Source organism: Crinia signifera, chromosome 2, assembly GCF_055691185.1.
Source record: "Crinia signifera chromosome 2, ASM5569118v1, whole genome shotgun sequence".
Taxonomy (NCBI): Eukaryota; Metazoa; Chordata; class Amphibia; order Anura; family Myobatrachidae; genus Crinia; species Crinia signifera.
In genome coordinates, this window is record NC_139218.1 from 167,121,017 (window position 1) to 167,136,555 (window position 15,539).

Sequence of the window (15,539 nt, forward strand, 5' to 3'; positions counted from 1 at the left end):
GGCAGTCTGTTTTAACTGTGCTCAGAACTTTGAATACATATCCCTGGTCCGGGTGGCGCCTGCTAGTGAGAGACAGTAACTGTACCTTTGTATTGTTGTAGTTGCATTATAGCTGATTGTGCTTACATTTGTTTTTCCCCATTTCGTTAGTTATTGTTAAGAATTTTATACTGTGTGATCTCGTTATACTCTGTTACCCCTTTTTGTCCATTAGGGACTTAATACTTAAGGTGAAGGACTTTGTACCCTAACTCCGAATTTATACTAAGTCTCATGTAATTTATTCGCAATAAGTGGAAGAGTTTACAGGAACGATACCTGGTACAGTGAGAGTGTGTTTAAGTACTTAGTACTGATAAGGATACTGGGTACTTATGTAGTATCTGGGCTGCCGATTTTCTGATTGTATGCCTTACCTTAAGGCATACAATCAGATGCGATTCAACACGATTTTTGGCAAAATCGCATCAGATATCGCATGCGATATCGCATGCGATGCGATTAGATGCGATTTTGCATAGGATTCAATGTTAACAAGGTCCTGTTCATTTCCCCACTATCCAAGTGGGCATAGAGTCGATTTTATAAAGCATGGCGAGCGCAGCGAGCCACCGAGCCAGAAGTGTCGCGAGTACAGCGTGCCCTGCGAGGGGACGCGGAAAACATTTTACGTAATCCGCTGGCGCTTGCCACGCTTTGGGCTCAGTGGCTCGCTGCGCTCGCCACGCTTTATAAAATCGACTCTATGCCCACTTGGATAGTGGGGAAATGAACAGGACTATGTTAACATTGAATCCTATGGAAAATCGCATCTAATCGCATCGCATGCGATATCGATTTTTCCGACCCGAGTTTAAAATCGGTCGCCCAGATACTACATAAGTACCGGATACTGTAATAAGGGTATTGGTGTAGCGTGATACGCTACACCAATACACATAAGCGCTGATAAGGTACACTACGTGGCGCTACGCATTGGTTCACCCGTAGTTAGGAATAAATGGTCAAAGTTTACAGACACATTACGTAAACTGCGAAACTTACTTATGGTCCATCGGTTTGGGAAATATTAGGATTTTACAGTATCAAGTCAATTTTCTTTACTGGTGTATAATCCTCAAAGTGTACAAAAGGAATGAATGAGTAAATACATATAGATACAGAAAAGAAAGGGAGGTCAGCGCCAAGTAATGTATCAGGAGGAAATGAGCGGTTTGCCTACTCTTAATATATACTCCCCCTACTATTTATTTGGGGTGTCTGCACGGGTCCTAGAAAGACAATGGTGTACTGCCTCTATGAGAAAAGATTATTGTAACAAATATTTAAGTCTTTGGTACCATTAGAGTAACACAATAGGTCATGGTAACAACCTAAAATGTGGCAAGATAAGTGCAAATGCTAGCCTAGCCATGGCACAGCGCTTTCCTGACCACGCCACATATTTATTTTTTACATTTGAAATAACATATAGAAAAAAAAATAAAAGCAATTCCCAGTCTTGAAACTAACTCAACAAATATTTTAGCAGAGAAATACAAATATTATTTTACCTGTTTCAGTGGTAACTGGGTTTACTTGGGTGAGATCATCATACAAGTGAAGTGGTTTTTCATCAATTAATAGTGCATTTACTTCCTTGCTGATTGATTCATTCGGAGTCAACAAATTGGGAGTTTTCTTCTTCAGTCCATTAGGCTAAAAATAAAAAGTAATTAGTTGGCAGGAGAAGCTGCGTGCATTTGTGAAGCGAAGTGGGCAGATGTGAGTATAAAGGCCCTTATTCTGATCTGTGCGGCCCGATCAGAATATGCGGCCGCAACCGTGCAGGCGAATCCCCGCCTTCCATATGGATCGCCACCTGCCGTCCGTACGCGGATATGTGGCGATCCGCATGAAATTGGACGGGGATACGCCTCCTCCGTCTTGGGAGCTGCCCCTGCATTCGATGGTCGCCGAACATCGAATGCAGGGCCGCACGCTCCACCAGGTCCCGCAACACAAGACCACACGGACACTTGTCCGTGTGAAATCATGTATGGGGGCGGGCAGCTGACATCCGGCGATGTCAGATGCCCTCCTGCCCTGCGCCGACAGCAGGGGAAGGACGGCTTCTCATAGCGCAGGCAATGATGTGGGAGCATCTCATCGCCGGGGTATACACACTGGTCAGCTTTGAGCTGAAAGCTGCTCAAACATGCTGTTTTGAGCAACTTTCAGCTCAAAGTCGCCCAGTGTGTATGGGCCTTTAGACATGTTAAGTTTTTTTTATTTTTATGAACAAGAATGATTGTGGTACAGCGTGGTCATTAAATCACATATTTGACAGAAATACAGATAATCAGACCTTTCAAGCATGGCAACAAATCAAAACCAGTAATAAATGTTCTTTCATATAACACCGCCGTATTAGAGAAGTACATCCATATCATATACAGTAGGCAAAAAAAGATGCGGTCAACTAAGACTGGGATCATCTCAAGACATTGGGGATGTCCCAAAGCTTCCAGAAGGGGTGGGAACATGCGGAGACTGCTGCAGTACCGCCCACCCAAACTGGGTATCCTCTTTGGCAAAAGAGGATACCCAGTCAAAGTTGTAAAATTTTACAAAAGTATGCTGACCCGACCAAGTTACAGCTCTACAGAGCTGTAAGGCAAAAACACCCTGAGCAGCCGCCCAGGATGCGCCCACTGACCTAGTGGAATGCGCCTTCAATCCTGAAGGTGTAGGCAAGCCCGCTACCACATAAGCCTTTTGTACCGTTGCACGAATCCAATGTGCAATGGACTGTTTTGATGCCGGACGACCCTTCTTCTGTGCATCGTAACGCAAAAGGGGGTTATTCTAGTCCATTCTTTCTGACAAAATCCTTCTTAGATGGACAAAACCATGTGCACTGCGGGTGGGGCAGATGTAACTTGTGCAGAGAGAATTAGATTTGGGTGGGGTTTTTCTTCAAAGTGAGATCTATATTGAAGTGTAAAATCATGCAGTCAGTATTTTCCCTGCACAGAAACAAAATAACTCACCCAAATCTAATTCTCTCTGCACATGTTACATCTGCCCCCCTGCAGTGCACATGATTTTGTCCATCTAAGAAGGATTTTGTCACAAAGAATGAACTAGAATAAACCCCAGAGAGACAGTCAGTCTTGTGAACTCTCGCCGTTCTCTGGACATATACACGAAGAGACTGAACCACGTCCAAGGACTCCGGGATGCCTGGAGGATTTGAACCGGAAGGAACCATAAGAGGTTGGTTCAGATGAAATGAAGAGATCACCTTAGGGTGGAACTGCAGGTTTGTTCTCAACTCCACCCTGTCCTTGTGAAAAATCAAGTAGGGACTCTTACAAGACAGAGCCCCTTACTCAGAGACTCTTTGAGCCAAGGCCAACGCCAAAAGTACCACAGTTTTCCAGGTGAGGTACTTCAAGTCCACCAACGCTAAAAGGTTCAAACCAGGATGTCACAGATCTGCTTAGTCAAGCTTACCTAAAGGCCCCCATACATAGAGCCGACTTGTCCTAAGGACAAGTCGGACCCTATTCTCCTCCGAGCCGCCCGGCAGCTCCCCGGGAGGCTCACATACGATGAGCACTTTGATGTGCGATCACTGCCCGCGGTCCCAGCCCTTTAGGGGTGAACACCCGGGCCGGAGCCAGGACCCACCCAAGAGACCAACTAGAAGAGGGGGCCAAAATCGCCGCAAAAACAAAGCGAAAACCCCCCAAGGGTCGCAGGACCGAATATTCAACATCTCGTCCTCCACACTTTCTCAATCAGAAATGGCGGTCCTGAGCAAAGGACTTTCCTTTGTGCCTGTGAGAGGTCCCAACAAATTCCAGTGGAAGGTTGATTCCTTCAAATTTCACAGAAACCTAAAACTCAAGGAAGACTTTTCAAAACAGCCCAACACTGAGTCCGCAGATCTTTTACCCACAGCCATCAGGAACCTGGGACCCAAGTCAAAATTCGACCCAGTTTCCACCAACACCTCGCTCAAAACATTCCATCGACTCCTGGACTCTGCCTTGCCCAACCCCTTACCCCAGGTACACCCCAATTTGTCAGCATCTGAGCGACTTGCCCTTAAAAACCTTGGTCAGCGCACTGACATTATTATACGCGGGGCCGACAAGGGTGGTGCCATGGTGGTGATGGACACCAGCTATTATCGTGAGGATTGTGTCACGGCCGCTGTTAGGACGCGCCGCTCACCTGTTCATCTCCGGCGGCGGGGCCTGCGGGCCATCCGTCTGGGTGCTGGACGGGGAGCGCGGCGTCTGGGTCTTCCGGCCGCGACCACCTTCCTGGGGCCTGCGGCACGCGCATCCAGCATGGGAGCCAGCCAAGGCTGTTTGTCTCCAGTTCCGGGCGCCGCCATGTTGTTGTAGCCAGCCAATGGTTCAGAGCCCCAGTTCAACTCCTCCAATCCAGATCTGCCCTGGGGGATAAAGCAGAGCCCTCTGGGGCATACCAGCGCCAGTGCTTTGTTGTCAATCCCTGGGGAGGAAGCTTCAGCCTGTGCTCCTGTTCTTGCTCTGTGAAATCCCTGATTCCTGTCTTCGTTACCTGCAGTTCAACACCTGATACCTGGATACCTGCATTTGCATTCTGCTCCCAGCCCTTACAGCTTTACACCTGTTTCCTGGACTTTGCAAATTGCATTCTGCCTCCAGCCCTTTCAGGTTTTGCTACAGTCTCCAGAATCTCTACTCCTGCTGTCGACCAGCTGCACCAGTTGCCAGCCCTGCGTGTCTGTTGACACATCTCCACTCCTGCTGTCGACCAGCTGCACCTGTTGCCAGCCCTGCGTGTCTGTTGACACATCTCCAATCCTGTTGTCGACCAGCTGCACCTGTTGCCAGCCCTGCGTGTCTGTTGACACATCTCCACTCCTGCTGTCGACCAGCTGCACCGGCTGCCAGCTCTGCGTGTCTGTTGACACATCTCCAATCCTGTTGTCGACCAGCTGCACCTGTTGCCAGCCCTGCGTGTCTGTTGACACATCTCCAATCCTGTTGTCGACCAGCTGCACCTGTTGCCAGCCCTGCGTGTCTGTTGACACATCTCCACTCCTGCTGTCGACCAGCTGCACCGGCTGCCAGCTCTGCGTGTCTGTTGACACATCTCCAATCCTGTTGTCGACCAGCTGCACCTGTTGCCAGCCCTGCGTGTCTGTTGACACATCTCCACTCCTGCTGTCGACCAGCTGCACCGGCTGCCAGCTCTGCGTGTCTGTTGACACATCTCCAATCCTGTTGTCGACCAGCTGCACCTGTTGCCAGTCCTGCGTGTCTGTTGACACATCCCCATTCCTGCTGTCGACCAGCTGCACCTGTTGCCAGCCCTGCGTGTCTGTTGACACATCTTCACGTCTGCTGTGGTCCAGCTGCACCTGCTGCCAGCCCTGCGTGCCGGTTGACACATCGCCACCCCTGCTGTCGACCAGCTGCACCTGTTGCCAGCCCTGCGTGTCTGTTGACACATCTCCACGTCTGCTGTGGTCCAGTGCACTTGCTGCCAGCCCTCCGTGCCTGCTGACGCTTCACCATCCTGCTGTCTGCATCCGCACCTACTGCCAGTCTTCCGTGCCTGCTGACGCTTCACCATCCTGCTGTCTGCATCCGCACCTACTGCCAGTCTTCCGTGCCTGCTGACGCTTCACCATCCTGCTGTCTGCATCCGCACCTACTGCCAGCCCTCCGTGCCTGCTGACGCTTCTCCACCCTGCTGTCGGCACCCGCAGCCAGTCATCAGTTTCCCCAGTAAGCCAACAGAGACTCTGGGATTAGTCTCATCATTCTGGACTTTCAGTTGTTACCCAGGTATTCCACTGGGTTCTTCGGCCTGCAGTTTCATTTATGGTCTTACCTTCTCATGTTGGTGCTACAATAAAGAGTTATATCAAACCTGCTGTTCTCCAGTCTCCTTCAAGTCGCAAACACCCAACCTCCAGGCCTCAGACAGATCCACAAGGTACCCCTAGCGTGACAGATTGTTACAGGTTACTCAATGATGCTGTGACATATGAGAAATTGAAGAGTGATCCAACACCCGGATTCAAAACCACACTGGACAGTCTTTTATCTAGAGCTGTCACCGACAGTGTGATCTCTGAGATGGTATGCAAAAAATTGATGACTCAATTTCCGGTTATTCCACTTTTCTACAGTATCCCCAAGATCCACAAAGACGTGCAGCGGCCCCCTGGTAGACCGATCATTTCGGCGAGGGGGTCACTGTGCGAACCAGTGGCTATCTACCTGGATACGTATCTGCAACCATGCATACAAAGCTTACCTACCTATCTCAGAGATTCCACTGCACTGCTGCTCAAGCTTAGGGATTTTTCGCCATCCCACTCTGAGACTACACTGGCCACACTGGATGTGGCAAATCTGTATACTTGCATTCCCCACTCTGATGGGATTAAGGCAGTTAGTGCATTTGTACAAGATAACCCTGCTTATTGTGGACCCACGGTTGAATTTTTTGCATCCCTGTTGGAGTATACCCTTAAATATAACTACTTTTATTTTGATGGTGGTTACTATTTGCAAAGGACGGGGTGTGCCATGGGTTCTGCGGTGGAACCGTCCTTTGCAAATGCATATATGTGGCAGGTGGAGAGAGAGTTAATTCTGGATAATCCATCAGTGGCACCGAGCATACAAATGTACGTCCGTTACATTGATGATTTGTACATCATGTGGGGTGGTCCCATTCAACCTCTGATTGACATGGTTGCCACACAGAATCAGTCCTTACATCCCATCAAACTTACTCTGACGACCAGTAAGACCCAGATTCCGTTTCTTGATATACTCATCTCCATCTCTGAGGGGGTGTTGCATACCACTCTGTTCGTCAAACCCATGGACCGCAACACTCTCCTCAGACACAATAGTTTCCACCAAAGAAATACCGTTGAGAGTTTACCCTTCTCCCAGTTTCTGAGGGTGTGCAGAATTGCTGACACCCCTCAGGAGACGGAGCATCAACTGGACCTGATGGTCAGTAAATTCACTGAAAGGGGTTATCCCAAACAAGGCCTACTGCAGGCCAAATCAAAGGCCCTCGCACGTGACCGTGATACTCTGATTGCTAACAAAACCCAGAGGGACAAGAAACCCAGCATCCCATGGGTGAATGAATATAACACTACCAGCCAGATTACATCACGAAAAGCCAAACATTGGTGAGACATTATAACCTCTGATCCCGCCCTTCCCATGTTTAAAGAATTGAAGCTCATGCCTAGCTACAAGCGCTGCCCCAACCTGAAGGACCTGTTGGTCAAAACAGAAATTACTAATTTTGACACCCCCCTCAGACAAACCAGGCCCACAAGAGTGGGGTGCTTCTGCTGCCTAGGCTGCACGACATGCAGCTTCATGACAGCCGGTCCTGACATTCGACATCCCCACACGGGTAAGAAATTTTGCATTAAATGGCCCCTCACATGTACCACCAAATATGTGGTCTATGTCATCTACTGCCCGTGTGGGTTATTTTATGTAGGCAAGACCGACTGGGCCTTCAAGGTCAGGATGGGCCAACACGTTGTGCCATCAGGGCAGCGCTCCTGGCAGGCAAAAGCGAACAACCCGTTGCCAGGCATTTTGCACAGCTTAAACATAGCATGGCAACTCTACGTTATAAAATCATAGATCACGTGCCAGCAGCCATCCGAGGGGGCAACCGTTCCAAAAAACTTTTGCAACTAGAATCTGGGTGGATTTTTAAACTAGATACAGTTCATCCACGAGGGCTCAATGACAGCCTAGGGCTTCACAGCTTCCTATAAGCCAGAACCCCAGCACTGTTGTATCTATACATGCCATGAGCTGTCGACATGATTGGGATGTCAACTCATCCCATGTCAACATGTCGTTTCTTATACATTCTCCTTTCCCTCCCCATACCAGCCCTTGTGCAGATGTTCTCTTTCACCCGTATATCCCAGCACACTGTCCAGTATTGGCAGTTGCACATTTGTGCCTCATATTGCTGCCGCATAGCACTTGCTTACTATGTGCCACTATTTGAGCACGCTGCAGGTCTCTGGTTGAGACAGGGACCTCTTTATACTCTGTTCTATATTAGTGTCTCACACTACTTATCTCTAGCAGCAGCACAGCTGGGTTCTCAGAGTTCTAAAACAGAGTGGTCGGCATACAGTATACGTTGGCTAATATCATTCACAGTATGCTTACTATGCCATCTTAAGTGAGATGTTTTTAACATGTCAGTGTTCTTGTTCTCTATTTGTCCACTAGATGTCAGCCGGCATCTATGTCTCACACACCATGCACGTATTGTTTGTTTGTGCTTGTATTCACGTATTTTCTGCATCCTCCTACAGCAGAATTAGTGTTATGGATGCCTTATTTCATATGTGTGTTATTTTCGAGATTTTTGTACTATGTACATTTTGCCCACACACTGTATGCCCTCTTTTGCAGGTCTCCCACGTGACCAGCCGGCCGGGGCCGTGCAGCTGCGGCTTGAGATGGACGTGACCTAGCGTGGTGACGTCATCACAGCGTGCAGGACCCGGGGACTCGCCGGACCATTCACGTGAGGGGTGCCGCCGGAGGGGGTAAGCTTGTACTGTATTTATATTCCTGCACTGTGCACTTTATTGTTGTTCTTCACCAGCCTTACATGTCCCTTTGTCCTCCTTTGGTTATATATATATATATATATATATATATATATATATATATATATATATATACACATATATACATACACACACACACACACACACACACACCGTATATACTCAAGTATAAGTCGACCCGAATATAAGCCGAGGCACCTAATTTTACAACAAAAAAACTGGGAAAACTTATTGACTCAAGTGGGACCCTCACTCGAGTATAAGCCGAGAGGGGGCTTTTTCAGCATAAAAAAATGTTCTAAAAAAGTAGGTTTATACTCGAGTATATATGGTATCTCACTTGAAATTGCATGTAGTCTACATTTCGGCCACTAGGTGGCATTTCTCAAGACAAGGCATCAATAGACGTCCTCACAGCTCCATGAGACTGAGTGCCCTCATTGGAGTATTTATTTATTTACAGTTTCTTATATAGCGCAGCAGATTCCGTTGCGCTTTACAATAGGAGTATTGTATCCTACATTGTTATATTATTGGGACACACTGTGTCACCTTAGTGGAGCACCCCAATCAATGATCAGTAAACCAAATTCAACAAATAGGATTCCTTTATACAGGGATAGAGATGGGGTTGACCTATAAAAATCAATTTATCAATATGTATAATAAACCAGGTGTACTCAGCTAGACAAATAGTTTCTATCTTTAGCCATCTAAGAACTGCTGACCTGCAACCCAGATAGACCTCTGATCCTGAAGGTGAAGAAGAAAAGACTCTCTCTTTGTAGGGGCACTCTTTGATGATTTAAAGTTTAAATGTTAGTGTAGAAATATCACATAGATGGAGGATGGGTGAACCACACAAATCACTCACCGCTATGTTGCCCAAACGGCATTGAAATAAAAATACTAGACAACAGTGTTGACAGGAGAGCAGAGTTGGGGCTCCCTAAGGCGGGGCTCCCTCTTGGTCCTGTCTATGTAAAAATAGAGTTGATTTAAAATATAACTTTTAATAAGCACTTAGTAAAAATTGCTAGACAAACATGTAAACAAGAGGAAGAAGGAGAAGACTCTCTCTTTTTGTTGGGGCACTCTTTGAAAATGATTACTATTCAGTAATCGAAAATTTGTAACAATATGTCATACGATATTATCAATAAGTCATGTGTGTGCCCTGTGGGCATAACGTCCCCCGGTTCTGTGACACTTGGGCATAACGTCCCCCGGTTCTGTGACACTATGGATTCTTGACTCAACAGAGTACAGGTAGGTCCCGAATATCAGGACTGAGGAAATATCACAAAAATGGGTCTATGAGGTGGGACTAAATTATTCTGGCCTTACCCACAAACCAGGTGAAGTTCCCCAGCATTGTTAGTGCGTTAGAGGGGATCACCTGCGTGTCACTAGACCGGGGTGTTAAGCTGTAAAAACTTACTGGGATTCACTTGGTCAGAACCACAGGCTATCCATTAAAGAGTAGGGGTGTAGTGGATAGCTCCATACATGGGATTACACCACAGTAGGTAATTTGTATCAAGTATTGTTAGAACAGTACATATTTTTTAACATTGTATCGAAGAGGTAGCAGTCCCTCTGCTAAGTTTAACTGTTCAAAGAGAAAAAGAGGGGGGTGAAAATGTGGGCAGACTAGTGATCCTCTTAGTTTGTTTGCCAAAAAGAGGAAATATTTTTAAGTAAGATTCCGCAAACTTGGGAATCTAATTTCAATAGTGATAAGATTGCCTTCCAAGCTGACGGTTCTATCTGCTTATAACCGTCTACAGAAAGCGCCTGTCATCAGCAGTAGGCATGTCAAGTATTGAATAGAGATTATCACAGTTGTCTAGTATTTTTATTTCAATGCCGTTTGGGCAACATAGCGGTGAGTGATTTGTGTGGTTCACCCATCCTCCATCTATGTGATATTTCTACACTAACATTTAAACTTTAAATCATCAAAGAGTGCCCCTACAAAGAGAGAGTCTTTTCTTCTTCCCCTTCAGTAACCTATTTTACTCTACAGGGTGCACCTCCACTACATAAATTATTCCAAATTAGGGAGCTTACCTCTCCCTTTAATTCTACCTGCATTTCTTTCTAATTGAACACCTTCAACTACGTGTGCACCGGTCACCATCCCTTTCCCTTTTTCCCCTAAAAGCATAGATCTCTGATCCTACCCATCGCCAGCACCACCCAGCAAAAATGGTAAAAAAAATATAAGGAGAGAAAAACAGAGAATTCATGGTACCATTTGTTAAATTGCATTAAACAATCTCATCAGGTAAAATATATGGAGCCTACACATGAACTCTTTGGCCATACGTATACTAGGAATTCCTAGCTAGATGGCCTCACTCATCATCTCGCCATATATATCACGTGGGGAAACACGTTGGTCTCAACACATTTGGCTTGTTAACAGTTGCCAGCCGGCACCCTCATCGGCAATTCGAAACTACGGTAAAAAGCTTTAAGTCTAGTGTCTCCTAGGCATTGTACTGCAAAGTGGTAACTATACCATACTAGTAAGCCAACGAAGAGCAAATGCATTATGCTTGTGATTTTTTTTTAACATACTGTACTTAGCTGGTCCCATCCTCCCCCCACCCCCGATGGTCCCCCGGCGTCCACCGTTTCCCCTACGTCCACGGCTGCCTTCAGGATCTCCTTCACTGGTCCCAGGGGTGCATTGCGCGAGTTTGCAGGCACGCCGGTGACGTCACCGGTGTGCTTGCGCACTCCGCAATGCACCCCTGGGACCGGAGATGCCGCAGAAGAAGATCCTGAAGCCTGCCGTGGATGTGGTAGTTGGATATAGGATACTCAACCTATAGTGTATTTTGTTGAAATTATCTAGCACAATAGATTATGAAACATTGGATAAGTACAGTTGTGCTCATACATTTACATACCCTAGCAGAATTTGTGATTTTCTGGCCATTTGTCAGAGAATGTGAATGATAACTCACAAACTTTTCTTTGACTCATGGTTAGTGGTTGGGTGAAGCCATTTATTGTCAAACAACTGTGTTTACTCTTTTTAAATCATAATGACATAATGTTATGCTTTTCAATCTTCAATAAAATATTTGTACAATAAATCATAATGACAATTGAAACTACCCAAATTACCCTGATCAAAAGTTTACATACCCCAATTCTTAATACCGTGTATTGCCCCCTTTAACATCAATGACAGCTTGAAGTCATTTGTGGTAGTTGTGGATGAGGCTCTTTATTTTCTCAGATGGTAGAGCTGCCCATTCTTCTTGGCAAAAAGCCTCCAGTTCCTGTAAATTCTTGGGCTGTCTTGCATGAACTGCAGGTTTGAGATCTCCCCAGAGTGGCTCAATGATATTGAGGTCAGGAGACTGAGATGGCCACTCCAAAACCTTCAATTTATTCTGCCATAACCAATGAGAGGTCAACTTGGCCTTGTGTTTTGGATCATTGTCATGTTGAAACGCACAAGTACGTCTCGTGCGCAGCTTCCGGGCTGATGAGTGCAAAGCTTCCTCCAGTATTTTCTGATAACATGCTGCATTCATCTTGCCATCCATTTTGACCAAGTTTGAAGTGCCTTTGTAGCTCACACATCCCCAAAACATCAGCGATCCACCTCCGTGTTTCACAGTAGGAATGGTGTACTTTTCACCATAGGCCTTGTTGACTCCTCTCCAAATGTAACGTTTATGGTTGTGGCCAAAAAGTAAAATTTTGGTCTCATCACTCCAAATGACTTTGTTCCCGAAGTTTTGAGACTTGTCTCTGTGCTGTTAGGAGTATTGTAAGTGGGATGCTTTGTAGCATTTGCGTAGTAATGGCTTTCTTCTGGCGACTCGACCATGCAGCCCATTTTTCTTCAAATGCCTCCTTATTGTTCATCTGGAAACAACCACACCACTTTTTTTCAGAGTCCTGTATTTCAGCTGAAGTTATTTGTGGATTTTTCTTTGCATCCCAAACAATTTTCCAGGTAGTTGTGGCTGAAATTTTTGTTGGTCAACCTGACCGTGATTTGGTTTCCACAGAATCCCTCATTTTCCACTTCTTAATTAGAGTTTGAACACTGCATTCTCAAGTGCTTGGATATCTTTTAATATCCCTTTCCTGTTTTATAAAGTTCAATTACCTTTTCCCGCAGATCCTTTGACAATTCTTTTGCTTTCCCCAGGACTCAGAATCCAGAAACATCAGTTCAGCACTGGAGGAAAGATGCAAGAGTCTTTCAGGAGACCAGAAACTCACTGACCTTTTATACACACACGCACACACTGATTACAAGCAAACAGATCACAGGTGAGGATTACCTTTAGTAGCCATTCAAACCCGTTTGTGTCAACTTGTGTGCATGTTATGAGGCCAAAACCTCCACGGTATGTAAACTTTTGATCAGGGTCATTTGGGTAGTTTCTGTTATTATCTGTCATTATGATTTAAAAAGAGTAAACACAGTTGTCTGACATTAAATGGCTTCACCCAACCACTAACCATGAGTGAAAGAAAAGTTTGTGAGTCATCATTCATATTCTCTGACAAATGACCAGAAAATAACAAATTCACCTAGGGTATGTAAACATATGAGCATAACTGTATGCCTGGATCCGTGCCCATTCCACCATTCTTCCCCGGGAAAGGGGGTACACAACTGAAAGTGTTATCTAAAGATCATGTGATAGAAAGCAATATTGGGGGAATTCTTATATACACTCGTGTTTCATACCGCAATAAATTTTTGAAACATTGCCATAACTGCTCTTTCAGAGATTCTGACAAGTTTTCTATTTGAAGAATACATTTATTAGCTGCGGCAGATTATTACAACTTCCTAACTTTTTGAGTTGTCTCAGGGGTAACACCAAATAGCGCCCAAACAGGGGTCATGGGTAGATAATTTACCAAATGTTGGTTAACAGTTCCAACTCTGGACCAAAAACAGTCTTAATATTAGGCATCCCCATAAACAGTGGAACAATTCTGCTCTTTGAGATCCACACCTGGGGCATAAGTGATTAGTTAACATTCCATACGACATCAGCGATGTGGTGAAAAATATATTTAAAAAAGGCACGGTCAGAAAACATTACATTCTTTTAAAAATAAGGTTGGACAATCATCTAAATCGGCAAGAACATACAGGGTGGACAAATAACAATTAAAATCTGTATATAATTAAATCAGATTTCAGCTATATAAGGGGTGAAACATATAGATCATGCACTTTAATAACGAAGGTTGAACTTGATGGACGCAAGTCTTTATTCAGCCTTTCACTGCAGAACATTGCATCCCTTGTGTGTGGGATTGTCTTATAGGTAAATTCAACTTTATCACAGGCATACGTGCAGGCTATCTCTCTCTGCTGTAACATCCACATGCTTTTGAACTCTACTGGGTACATTTGCAAGCAAGTGTCTTCACTGCAGAACATTGCATCCCTTGTGTGTGGGATTGTCTTATAGGTAAATTCAACTTTATCACAGGCATACGTGCAGACTATCTCTCTCTGCTGTAACATCCACATGCTTTTGAACTCTACTGGGTACATTTGCAAGCAAGTGTCTTCACTGCAGAACATTGCATCCCTTGTGTGTGGGATTGTCTTATAGGTAAATTCAACAAAATATCTGATCTGTGTAAATAACAACAGTACCTTGCCTGTGTGTAGTGAGGCATGTATTTTTTATTCTAAATGAGATATAGTATCCTGGAATGCCAGAAGTGTTTTTGTAAGCCACTTTTATTGCTCTGTATAGCAGGGGGTGGGGACTGAGGGTGTAGATTCCAATTATTGGAAATTGGGAAGAAGGCATTGTTAGATTATATTAGTTCTCATTGCATACGGCTGTGGCCGGATAGGCTGTGGCACTGTATTGAAGTGGGCCGTTTTAAAGTGGGAAAAAGGAGTCATAACTACGAGCGTTATACCTGCGTTGCACCGAAGGAAAACTGAAGGCAAACTACTACAAATCAACAAAAACACACATGGACTGCATTGATACCTCAAGAGTATGTAATTCATCTCCAATATGCTCTCTTTATTTCTGTGTTATGCAAACTCTTGTATGATTTGAAACGTTCTGATTTAATGAATTGATTGTAATTGTTATTACTTGTTTGGGGACGTTGTTCAGTGAAGCATAGTTTAGTGTTGCATTCTGCCTAATGTCTACTCAAACACAGTGCAAATTATCTCCCTTGACCATTTGGCCGTTAGTGTTCAGGTGTAGCCTGACCTGAACAGACTCACTATATTCTTAGAATTAGTGACCTGCAGCTTTTCTGAACAGTAAAAAATAAAAACAGACATTGAACAACATCATCAAACAGGTAATTTCAACTTTAGATTTCGATTTTGTACTGTATGAACATGGCTAGGAATAACAGATGCACAGGCAAAATTTTTAAAACTATGTGTGCAAACGCTAGAAGCCTAGGAGACAAAATTCCTGATCTAATTGCAATAATGACAAGGGATGACCTAGACATTGTGGCTATCACAGAGACATGGTGTAATGAGAACCATGGCAGGGACGTAGATATACCAGGATACAATTTATTTAGGAAGGACAGAATGGGAAGAATCGGAGGAGGGGTAGCAATGTATGTAAAGAAAAACATAAATGCTACTTTAATACAAAACATTGAAGAAAAAACTGAGGCCCTTTGGGTGACCATAGAAATGGGGGAGAAGGACATTATTCGTACTGGGGTCATCTATAGGCCACCAGGCCAGGGGCAGGATTTGGACAGGAGCCTATTGCTTGATGTCACTAAAATGGCTTTAAAGGGAGAAGTCATAATCATGGGAGACTTTAATCTACCTGATGTGAATTGGGAGGAGTCTTTTGCAAGATCATCTACAAGTGGCAAATTTCTAAATTCCCTACAGGGA

General features: G+C 44.9%; 1 protein-coding gene across 4 annotated transcripts in view; it reads right to left on the minus strand.

The window, feature by feature from the left end:
- MYO19 (myosin XIX) overlaps window positions 1-15,539 on the minus strand; it is a 198,245-nt gene that overhangs the window by 178,532 nt on the left and 4,174 nt on the right. For all 4 annotated transcript variants that reach the window (XR_014470392.1, XM_083173175.1, XM_083173177.1 and 1 more), the window contains exon 2: window positions 1,554-1,698. Coding sequence is in view for 3 of the 4 variants with exons in the window: in XM_083173175.1 (XP_083029301.1) it covers window positions 1,554-1,698 (145 nt within the window). In the remaining variant the exon portion in view is untranslated. The remainder of the gene's footprint in view (window positions 1-1,553; window positions 1,699-15,539) is intronic.